Source organism: Giraffa tippelskirchi, chromosome 2 (assembly GCF_054371585.1).
Source record: "Giraffa tippelskirchi isolate mGirTip1 chromosome 2, T2T-mGirTip1v1.2.pri, whole genome shotgun sequence".
Taxonomy (NCBI): Eukaryota; Metazoa; Chordata; class Mammalia; order Artiodactyla; family Giraffidae; genus Giraffa; species Giraffa tippelskirchi.
In genome coordinates, this window is record NC_137276.1 from 169,802,659 (window position 1) to 169,815,087 (window position 12,429).

Here is a 12,429-nt window from a genome sequence, read left to right on the forward strand (position 1 = left end):
AATCCTTAAAAAAAATTCCCACATTGTTTCTGTCAGGAACCCCATCTGGGCTTTCTGTCTCTTTATAAATGAAACACAGGTAATCTAGATGAGACTGGCTATTTATAAGTAGATAATATTTAAATCTTCTTGCCATGTAGAAATTAACATTTGTCATTGATTAAAATATTCAGCATATGCAGGCTTCATCTTTTAGTTCAATAGAAAAATATAAATGACATCAGTGGTTGAATTCCCATTAAAGTATCAAAGACATTCTCCAGACTTACATAATTCACCTGCTGAATTGGAGATGATTCACCTTTCAGTGACTTCACAGGTGTTAACTTGGCCAAACAAAACAGATAAATTGACTTCCATTCATTTTTTTTTTCCTGAGGTAAGTTTTCAGTAAAACTATTTAGGAAAATTATCAAAACATACATATATATGTCCATAACATGTCCATTTGAAAATCAATTTGCATCAACTTTTGAGATGTGAAGACTATGTAATGTATATTTTGTTGTCGTTAAAAAAAAAAACCAAACACTAAAATGAGTTCCTCCTAACTAAATCAAGAGGGGGAGGAATTCTAAATCAGGATTCATGCAGTACTGAACTACACAAAAGAGACCTGATTGTACAGTGGCGTTCACATAAAATGGTCCAGAGAGGAGTTAAGAAAGAAACCTACCAATCAGTGATCTAGACAACACAGACATGTGGCTGTGAAAGCTGGACATTTGCTTGGTGAAAATCTCCTCATCAGATATTCATGGCTGATGCCTAGGAGCTTGTGAGAGGCTATGGGGAAGAGCAGCCTCATTTCTTTGTCTTGTAGGAGACTACCCAGTGGTTGTACCACTGCCCAAGCTAGTGGCCAGTCCTGGCCAGCAGTGCCCTGTTTTCTAAGTCAGTGTCAGAACTGGTCTCTCTGATGTATTACTTTTCTTAACAGATGCTTTGTGAAGCTGCTGATAATCATTGTTACTTTGGTAGGCAGTATTCATCACATGGGCTTCCTGAGTGGCGCTGGTGGTAAAGAACCCAGCTGCCAATGCAGGAAACATGAGAGATATGGGTTCAGTCCCTGGGTGGAGAAGGTCTGCTGGAGGAGGGCATGGCAACCCACTCCAGTGTTCTTGCCTAGAGAATCCATGGCCAGAGGAGCCTGGAGGGCTACAGTCCATTGGGTTGCAAAGAGTTGGACACAGCTAAAGCAGCTTTAGCACACACACACATTCACTACATATTCCCCCTTCTTATGGGAAAAGACAAAGAAACTAGGGACAATTACTCTCTTTCAGCCCACAGTTTAAAGTCATGATGACTGAGAATGTAGACCTATTAGTAAGTGGATAGGTAGGATAAGGCTAAATCGTAAATGGGGTACAGGAGACTTAAGGTGAGCAATAGAAAATTGTTCTTTATACATGTAGCTCTCTTGCTAAGTGATGAAGGTGATATTTTAAGAAGATAAATGTGAAAATAATGTACAAGATATATTAGGACAGGGAAAAACTGGTGTTATAGAGAGCTGAAGCTTATACCAAAAAGCTAAAAATTTTTAATGTTTTTGCATTGCCTTAGAGTATTCAAGGAATTTTAGCACAAACCTCATTTGATCCTCACAATACCCTATAGGTACATAAGAAAAAAGATATTATTTTCATTTCACAAATGAGGAAACAGGAACCTAGACTAGTTAAATGACTCAATGAAAGTCACACAGCTGTGATTGGCTGAGCCAGGATTGCCATCTCACACCTGACTCAAGTTCCATTTCTTCTAACATGACTGTAATCTGGATAAACGTGACTGCAGTAGGAATAGGATGTGAGGGACGGCTCAGAGAGATTTTGAAATAACAATTGAAAGAAATGCAACGATTGAGTAGAGGTGATAAAGTAAGAAGTGGAGAAGGAAAAGGAAGAAGCAAAAGGTGATTTCCAGGTTTCTAAAGCCTGGAAGATGATGAGATTAGTAACATCATCAGCTGTATTTGTAACATGCTTGCTGCATGCTGGGGCCTGTCCATGCTATGACCCACTTTGCTGTATTGCCTCATTGAATCCTCAGCCCTCACAACTCTGGTTTGGGAGGAGGAGAGTGTGTATTATTATTATCCCCTATTTACAAGGGGAATACATGGAGGTTGTTTTCACTTTTAGAGGAAGAAAAAAAAAATCAAGGTTTTTATTCTAAGACTAGATAAAGCTCAACTAGAGTCATTGGCCTATGGTGACTATACTTGGGGCTTGAGTCATAGGCAGAGGTCTGGTATTCTTGTGTGTGTGTACGTAATTATGTTGCTGACTATGAAATAATCAAGCTAGGCTGGTGGTAGTTGTGATGGTTTTAAGTCCTGCACTGCCAAACTGTTTGTTTAATGCCTCCCAGATAAATACTTTGCCTGTCTTTAAAATAGGCTCTAGTACGTAGCTGGTTTTGCCTTGGCTCTGGCCTTCAAGGTGGTCAGTCAGGGGATCCAGGTACATAGATAAGAATGCTTTCCCCCTCAGTAATTATTTTAAAATAAAGGTATAAGTACTCAGACAGTAAAGAATCTTCCTGCAATGCAGGATACCCAGGTTCAATCCCTGGGTTGGGAAGATCCCCTGAAGAAGGGAATGGCTACCCCCTCCAGTATTCTTGCCTGGAGAATTCTATGGATAGAAGAGCCTGGCAGACTGCAGTCCATGGGGTCTCAAAGAATTGGACACAACTGAGCAACTGAGCATAATAAGTAAATAAGTATAATTACCAAATGACCAGTACAATAAATATTGCGTTTACGCAAAATATACTATGAAAAGCTATGACAAACATAGACACCATTTTTAAAAAACAGAGACATTACTTTGCCAACAAAGGTCCATATAGTCAAAGCTATGGTTTTCCCAGTAGTGATGTATGGATGTGAGAGTCGGGCCATAAAGAAGGCTGAGCACCGAAGAATTGATGCTTTCAGACTGTAATGTTGGAGAAGACTCTTGAGAGTCCCTTGGATTGCAAGGAGATTCAACCAGTCATTCCTAAAGGAAATCAACCCTGAATATTCACTGGAAGGATTGGTGCTGAAGCTGAAGCTCCAGTACTTTGGCCACTTGATGTAAAGAGCTGACTCATTGGAAAAGACCTTGATGCTGGAAAAGATTGAAGGCACAAGTAGAAGGGGTCGGCAGAGGATGAGATGGTTGATGGCATCACCGACTCAATGGACATGAGTTTGAGCAAACTCGAGAAGATGGTGAAGGACAGGAAGCCTGGCATGCTGCAGTCCATGGAGTCACAAAGAATCACACACAACTGAACGACTGAACAACAGAATACGCTATTTAGACTAAAACCCTTAAGTATTACATTACTTCTTAATTGTTACTAGTTATTTTTATTTCTTAATTGTTATTGATCACAGTCTAGTTTAAGTCTGGTTTTCCCCTTAGGTTAACCAGTTCACTCATTTGTACCTTGTCTACAACCTCTATTGGTGCTGAGAGTATGTCTCAGATTCTGTCTACCTTTCCCTATAATCTTCAAAATGCTCTGAAACCTCAACAGTCACTAAAGGGTCTTCCCTAGTGGCTCAGTGGTAAAGAATTCACCTGCCAATACAGGAGACAAGGGTTCAATCCCTGATCTGGGAAGATCCCACGTACCACGGGACAACTAAGCTCATGTGCCACTACTTTTGAGCCTGTGCTCCAGAGCCTGGGAGCCCTAACTGCTGAGCCCACGTGCTGCAACTCCTGACGCCTGAGCGGCCTAGCACCCCTACACCATGACAAGAGAAGTCACCACAGTGAAAAGCCTGCTCACTGCAATGAAGAGGAACCCCCACTCCACACCTAGAGAAAGCTCTTGCGATAACTAAGACCCAACACAGCCAAAAATAAATAAATAAATAAGATTATTTTTTAAAAACTCACTCGAGAAGTAGTCCTTCCCAAATTTCCTGCTTTCAGTCCCTGCTTTCTTTCTCTTTCTTTCTCTTGGTCAGAAAGAGAGAGGAAAACAGTTTACATGTCAAATAAAGTAAATAGTGCATGAAAAACTCTCCAGACTTTTTTCAAATAGTATTTTACTGTAAAGCTCATTTTATTTTTAATTTAATTTTTTATTGAAGTATAGTTTATTGGGCTTCCTTGGTGGCTCAGATGGTAAAGAATCCGCCTGCAAGGCGGGAGACCTGGAGTTCGATATCTGGGTCAGGAAGATGCCCTGGAGAAGGGAACAGCTACCCACTTCGGTATTCTGGCCTGGAGAATTCCATGGAGTGAGGAGCCTGGCAGGCTACAGTCCATGGGCTTGCAAAGAGTCAAACACGACTGAGCAGCTTTCACTTTCACTTCACTTTCATAGTTGATTTACAGTGTTGTGTTAGTTTCAGGTGTACAGCAAAGTGATTCAGTTATACATGCATGTAAATATATATATGGAACAACAGACTGGCTCCAAATAGGAAAAGGAGTACGTCAAGGCTGTATATTGTCACTCTGCTTATTTAACTTATATGCAGAGTACATCATGAGAAATGCTGGGCTGGAGGAAGCACAAGCAGGAATCAAGATTGCCGGGAGAAATATCAATAACCTCAGCTATGGTGGGCTGCCGTCCATGGGGTCGCACAGAGTCGGACACGACTGAAGCGACTTAGCAGCAGCAGCAGCAGCATGCAGATAACACCACCCTTATGGCAGAAAGTGAAGAAGAACTAAAGAGCCTCTTGATGAAAGTGAAGGAGGAGAGTGAAAAAGTTGGCTTAAAGCTCAACATTCAGAAAACTAAGATCATGGCATCCGGTCCCATCACTTCATGGCAAATAGATGGGGAAACAGTGGAAACAGTGGCTGACTTTATTTTGGGGGGCTCTAAAATCACTGCAGGTGGTGATTGCAGCCATGAAATTAAAAGATGCTTACTCCTTGGAAGGAAAGTTATGACCAACCTAGACAGCATATTAAAAAGCAGAGACATTACTTTGCCAACAAAGGTCCATCTAGTCAAGGCTATGGTTTTTTCAGTGGTCATGTATGGATGTGAGAGTTGGACTATAAAGAAAGCTGAGCGCTGAAGAATTGATGCTTTTGAACTGTGGTGTTGGAGAAGACTCTTGAGAGTCCCTTGGACTGCAAGGAGTTCCAACCAGTCCATCCTAAAGGAAATCAGTCCTGGGTGTTCATTGGAAGGATTGACGCTGAAGCTGAAACTCCAATACTTTGGCCACCTGATGCGAAGAGCTGACTCATTGGAAAAGACCCTGATGCTGGGAAAGATTGAAGGCAGGAGGAGAAGGGGACACCAGAGGATGAGATGGTTGGATGGCATCACCGACTCGATGGACATGGGTTTGGGTAAACTCTGGGAGTTGGTGATGGACAGGGAGGCCTGGTGTGCTGCAGTTCATGGGGTTGCAAAGAGGCGGACACGACTGAGAGAGTGAACTGAACTGAAATATGTATATATGTATATACACACACACACACACACATATACACATATATATGTATTACACATATTTGTTCTCAGATTCTTTTCCCTTATAGGTTATTTTAAAATATTGAGTATAGTTCTCTATGCTATACAGTAGGTCCTTGTTTGTTATTTATTTTATATATGTATGCGTGTGTGCTCAAATCGCTTCAGTCCTGTCCAGCTCTTTGTGATCCTATGGACTGTAGCCTGCTAGGCTCCTCTGTCCATGAGATTCTCCAGACAAAAATGCTGGAGTGGATTTCCATGCCCTCCTCCAGGAAATCTTCCCGATCCAGGGATCGATCCCACGTCTCCTGCGTCTTCTTCATTGCAGGCGAATTCTTTACCCCTGAGCCACCTGGGAAGCCCATTTTATATATAATGGTGTATATATATTAATCTCAAACTCCTAATTTATCCCTCCCTCCTTTCCCTTTTGGTAACAATAAGATTGTTTTATATTTCTATGGGTCTATTTCTGTTTTATATCTAAGTGCATTTGCATCATTTTTAATTAGATTCCACATATAAGTGATATCTTCTGATATTTATCTTTCTCTGTCTGGTTTACTTGACTTAGTGAGATAATCTAGGTCCAGCCATGTTGCTGCAAATGGCATTATTTCATTCTTTTTTATGACTGATTAATATTCCATTGTATATACATACCACATCTTCTTTATCCATTCAGCTATCAGTGGACATTTAGGTTGTTTCCATGTCTTGGCTATTATAAATAGTGCTGCAGTGAGCATTAGCATATATCTTTTCAAATTATGGTTTTCTCCAGGTATATGCCCAGGAGTTGGATTGCTGGCTCATATGGCGATTCTATTTTTTTGTTCTTTAAGGAACTTCCATACTATTCTCCATATTTCTGCACCAGTTTACATTCCCATCAACAGTGTAGGAGGGTTCCTTTTTCTCCATTTCCTGTCCAGAATTTATTATTTGTAGACTTTTTGGTGATGGCCGCGCTGACTAGTGTGAAGTGATAATTCATTATAGTTTTGATTTGCACCTCTCTAATAATTAGCAGTGTGGAGCATCTTTTCATGTGCCTTTTGATCATCTCTATGTCTTTTCTGGAAAAAATGCCTATTTAGGCCTTCTGCCCATTTTTTGATTGGGTGTTTTTTTTGTTATTGAGCTTTATGAACTGTTGTATATTTTGGAGATTAATCTCGTCAGTTATACCATTTGCAAATATTTTCTCCCATCCTGTAAATTGTCTTTTTTGTTTTGTTTATGGTTTCCTTTGTTGTGAAAAATCTTTTTAGTTTAATTAGATCCAATTTGTTTGTTTTTCTTTTTCTTTTCATCACTCTAGAAGATGAATCCCAAAAGATATTGCTACAATTTATATCAGAGTATTCTGACTGTTTTCCTCTAGGAGTTTTATGGTATCTGGTTTTACATTTAGATCTTTAATCCATTTTGAGTTTAGTATTGTGTATGGTGTTAAAGAATGTTCTAATTTCATCCTTTTACATGTAGCTGTCCAGTTTTCCCAGTACCACACTTTGAAGAGACTGTTTTTTCTGTTGTATATTCTTGCTTCCTTTGAGCCTGTGCTCTTTAACAAGAGAAGCCACGATAATGAGAAGCGCAAGCATGGCAACTAAGAGTAACCCCTATTCACTGCAACTAGAGAAAACCCGTGCAAAGCAACAAAGACCCAGCACAGACAAAAATAAATAAATACAAATTTTTAAAAAAGAAACGTATTAATTAATTTTGTATTAATTTTGTATCCTGTAACTTTACCAGATTCATTGATGATCTCTAGTAGTTTTCTGGTAGCATCTTTCGGATTTTCTGTGTAGAGTATAATGTCATGTGCAAATAGTGACAGTTTTACTTCTTTTCCAGCTTGGATTTGTTTTATTTCTTTTTCTTCTCTGATTGCTGTGGCTAGGACTGCCAAAGCAGTGTTGAATAAAAATAGTAAGAGCGGCCATCCTTGTCTGATCTTAGAGAAAATGCTTTCAGCTTTTCACCACTGAGTATAATGTTAGCTGTGGGTTTGTCATATATGACCTTTATTTTGTTGAGGTAGGTTCCCTCAATGCCCACTTTTTGGACCGTTTTTTTCATAAATGGATGTTGAATTTTGTCAAAAGCTTTTTCTGCAGCTATTAAGATGATTGTATAGTTCTTATTCTTCAGTTTGTTAATGTGTATGGATTTGCAGATATTGAAAAATCCTCGCACCCCTGGGATAAGTCCCACTTGATCATGGTGTATGATCCTTTTAATGTATTGTTGAATTTGATTTGCTAGTATTTTGTTAAGGATTTTTGCACCTGTGTTTATCAGTGATATTGGCCTGTAATTTTCTCTTTTTTGTGGTATCTTTGTCTGTTTTTTCTAATAGTTTACCTTACAGCTCACTTTTAAAGGTTCCAAACTATATCTCCTTAGGTATCTACCTGCTAGTTATTTATTCACTAGGCTGCATAGAGCAGTCTCTTAGCAACCATAAACCTTAGGGAAAAATTCTAACTCTTCTGTGATTCCACCTGTTTGCAGGAAGTTGGCCTTCTTTTAAGACTTGGAGTTATATAAGCAAGAAATGCCAGAATATAGTTCTTTCTGAAAATAAATTTAAATAAATCATAACAATTTTTCACAGGGTTGTAAAGTAGTCTTCCCTACGACCTTTTATTCAGAGACTTCATTGGAGATTTTGCTGGCAGGGAAACTTTTTCCACTCCCAGGACAAATGTCATGACTGTAGATGTCTTTCTTCCTGGTTTCCCATAGGATTGTGAAGATGTCCAGTCCCAATCTGAACATTGTGACCTTACTGGGCAGTTGTCTGACTTACAGTAGTGCTTACCTCTTTGGGATTCGCAATCAAGGTGCTTTAGTGGGAAGTTCAGTGGAAACTCTCATTCAGGTAGGTGAAATCTTCAATTTTATGTTGAATATCATGCAAGTTTTGATAATTTTTAAAATCATCTGCTTCTGTGGGTGTTGGTTACTTTTATCCTTGGTGTGGGCTCTTTCAGAAGCAAACCCTGGAACCCTGAGTCAGTGAGGTCCACTTTCTGTCCCAGGTCCTTTGTGGACTGAAGCTTTGCAGATCAGAATGTGTGGAGAACCACAAAGGTTTCTCTCATGCCTCTTTCTTTTGTCCCTTTCTGTCTGTAGATAAGACTCTCCATGTTGTGCATTGGAACCTCCCTGGTGTTTGGCCCCATTCTGGGGAAGAGCTGGCGACTCTACAAGGTGTTTACCCAGAGGGTTCCGGACAAGAGAGTGGTAAGTAGGCAGCAAGTACACATTGCTTGATCACAGACAGTAGCTCCATTATTGATTAAAAGCTAGAGAAACTTGTACCAGATTACTGGGTCTGGCCCTTTTATGATGATCTGAAGTTCCTGCCCCTTACTTCAAACCTTGGAGTCATGCGGGCTCATAAATTCCAAGGCTGAAAGCTGTCTGTCAGTGCTATTGGGAGACAGGTCTTTAAACAAAAGTTCTGCTTCATATGCATTCCAGGCCCTGGTACTACTCTGGGGGGTATGTGAGCTGGCCCTTATCTGGCACCAGCCTGAGGGAGAGCAAGATGCCCAGAGGGGCTGTTGCTTGGCACAGGTGTGAGCTGAAAAGTGGGCAGAGGGATAGCAGTTACAAAGAAGCTATAGCAAGTAAGCAATTATTCCCCTCTTTGGAGCCCAGTTCTTTTCCATACAAGAAGGCCATGCTCTGTACTAAGAAGGATGGCCCTGAAACAATGAGCAAGGGAGAACATATCCATTCAGACAGAATCAACCATAGCAGCTATGCAGCAGCCAGATTACCTGTGTGTCCCTGACATCAGGTGTCATCCTAACGACGTTCCCTCATTTTATCATGTTTCCTGATGGAGCTGCCCAAACCTCAAAGGCTGATCATCAAACCCTTAGTCTATATCGATCCTGTCCAGATCCAACATATTACTCAGCTGGAGTTTACTTCTCTGGACTGACAAGATTTCCTTTTAGCAAATGTTATTAAATTGTGGTAAATATTTATGAAAAACTCTGCTGTGAATAACCATACATATGAGAAACATTGCCTAAAGGACAGTAAGCTTATCCATGCCTCTAGAACACTAATTCATTTTTTTAAAAAATAGCTTTGTTGTTATTCAGTCACTAAGTTGTATCTGACTCTTTACAACACCATGGACTGTAGCATCCAGGCTTCCCTGTCCTTCACTGTCTCCTGGAGTTTGCTTAAACTCATGTCCGTTGGATGGCGATACCATCCAACCATCTCATCCTCTATCACCACTTTCTCCTTCTGCCCTCAATCTTTCCCAGCATCAAGGTCTTTTCCAATGAGTCAGGTCTTCGCATCAGGTGATAAATAACTTTATTTAGAGATAACTGACATGCAATGAACCGCATATATTTAAAGTGTATGATTTGATATATTTTGACATATGTATACGCTATTAAATGTGGGTTATAATCTGCAAGTCTCCTCATACAGCCTTGTCATCTTCCTCTCTTGTCGAATTCTTATATCCCCTATTCCTGTACCCAGGCAACCATTGACCTGCTTTCTGTCACTGTAGATTAGTTTGAATTTTCCAGAATTTTATATAAGTGGAATTATACAATGTGTATTTTTATCTTTCTTCTACTTGGCCTAATTATTTTGAGATTCATCTATGTTGTTACTTGCATCAGTGGTTCTTTCCTTATTATTGCTGAGTAATTTTTCAGTAGATATAACTGCAGTTGGTTTATCCATTTACCTATTGGTAGGTGTTTGGATTTGTTTCCAGTTTGGGGCTATTAAAAATAAAACTTCTGTGAACATTTGTGTATGAATCTTTGTGTAGACATATCATACTTTCATTTCTCTTGGTTAAAAACCTAAGCATAATGTGGGAGCCTGGATGGAAGGGGAGTTTTGTGAAGAAGAGATACACGTACACGTATGACTGAATCCCTTTGCTGTCCACTTGAAACTATCACAATATTGTTAATCAACTGTACTCCAATATAAAATAAAAAGATTTAAAAAAAAAACAAGCATAGAGTGACTAGATCATATGGTAAGTATATGTTTAACTTTTAAAGAAATTGCATGACTGTTTTACAAAGTGGCTGTACAATTTTACATTCCCGCCAATAGTGTATGAATCCCTTTCCTCCACTTCCTTCCCAACATTAGACTTGGTTGGTATTTGTGTCAGTCATTCTAATAAGTATGTGTAGTAGAATCTCATTGTATTTTAATTTCATTTCCCTGATACAATGTTGAGTGTCTTTTTATATGCTTATTTGCCATCCATATATCTTCTTCGGTGAAGTATCTGCTCAAATCAATCACCTGTTTTTTAATTTAGTTGATTTTTTCTTATTATTGAGCTTTGAGGGTTCTTTTTACATTCTGGATATAGTCCTTTATCAAATATATGATTTGAAAAGATTTGCTTCTAGTTTATGACTTTTCATTTAAGAATGTCTTTCAAACAGAAGATATTTCTAATTTTGATGAAGTTCAGTTTCCTACTTTGTTCTTTCATGGATCATGTTTTGGGTATCAGACTTAAGAAACTTGCCTAACCCAAGGCCTCAAAAGTTTTTCTTTTATGTTTACTTCGAGAAGTTTTAAGAGCTTTTTTTTACATGCAGGTCTATGATTCATTTTGAGTTAATTTTGAAATATGATGTGATCTATAGATCGAAGTCCATTTTTTATGTATGGATATCCAATTGTTCTGGCACCATTTGTTGAAAAGACTCCTTTCTTCACTGAATTATCTTTGCACCTTTGTTGAAAACTATTTGTCTGTAGATGTGTATAACTACTGCTAGACTCTGTCTCATTGATGTCATTGTTTGACACCAATACCATATTATTGTAGTTTTATATTAAATCTTGAATCAGGGAATATTAGTTCTCCCTCACTGTTGTTTTGGCTAATCTGGGTTCTTTGAATTTCCATATAAATTTTTGAATCACTTTGCCAATTTCTGCAAATTTCAGCAGAGATTTTGATTGAGATTGTATTGAATTTGTAGATAAAATTGTGGAGAACTGACTTCTTAACAATGTTGTATCTTTTAAACCATAAACACAATATATTTCTTCATTTATTTAGGTCTTTTCTAATTTCTCTCAGCAATTTTTTTGCAGCTTTCAGTGAAGGTCTTTCATATCTTTTATCAAATTTATTTCTAAGTATTTTATATTTTTGTGATATTATACATGTTACTGTTTTTTATTTCACTTTACAAGTTTTGTTGCTAATATATGTAATATTAATACAATTGAGTTTTTAAGCTGATCTTACCTGCTGCAGTCTTGCTAAATTACTTATTAGTTCTAGTAGCTTTTGTGTAGATTCTATCAGATTTTCTGCATAGATGACCATATCTTCTGTAAAAGACATTTACTTTCCAATCTCTATGATGGCACTGACTAGAAACACTAGTACAGTGTTTAATAGAAGTGCTTTGAGTTGTTCTTGATCATATGGGGGAAACATTCATCTTAGTCAAAACAAATATTAATTTTGTTTTATCATAATGGTAGCTTTATGTTAGATGTTAGCTATAGTTTTATTGTAATGCCCTTTATCTAATTGGGGAAGTTCTCCTCAATTCCTATTTTATTGAGTTTCTATAAATAATTAATGTTAGATTTTGTCAAATGTGTTTTCTGTATCTATTAACCATATGGTTTTTTCTTTGCTCATATGGTGAATTATATTAAATAATTTTAGGATCTCAAACCAACCTTGCATCCCTGAAACAAGCTCCACTTGGTCATTATGCATTATCTTACACTGTTAGGTTAAGTTTCATAAAATTCTGTTTATATTATTTATATTCATTTCTTAGGTATGTTTCTCTGTAGCTTTCTTTTCTTATAGAATCTTTGGCTGGTTTTGGTAGCAGAGTATTTGTAGAATAAATTGGAAAGTATTCCCTCCAATTCAATTTCTGGAAGAGTTGATGTATA

The 12,429-nt window shown here is 38.2% G+C and overlaps 1 protein-coding gene across 3 annotated transcripts in view; it reads left to right on the top strand.

The window, feature by feature from the left end:
- Window positions 1–12,429, top strand: part of GPR156 (G protein-coupled receptor 156) — a 106,850-nt gene that overhangs the window by 70,293 nt on the left and 24,128 nt on the right. For all 3 annotated transcript variants that reach the window (XM_081571896.1, XM_081571895.1, XM_081571897.1), the window contains exons 4-5: window positions 8,224–8,359; window positions 8,614–8,724. In XM_081571896.1, coding sequence (XP_081428022.1) covers window positions 8,224–8,359; window positions 8,614–8,724 — 247 coding nt within the window. The remainder of the gene's footprint in view (window positions 1–8,223; window positions 8,360–8,613; window positions 8,725–12,429) is intronic.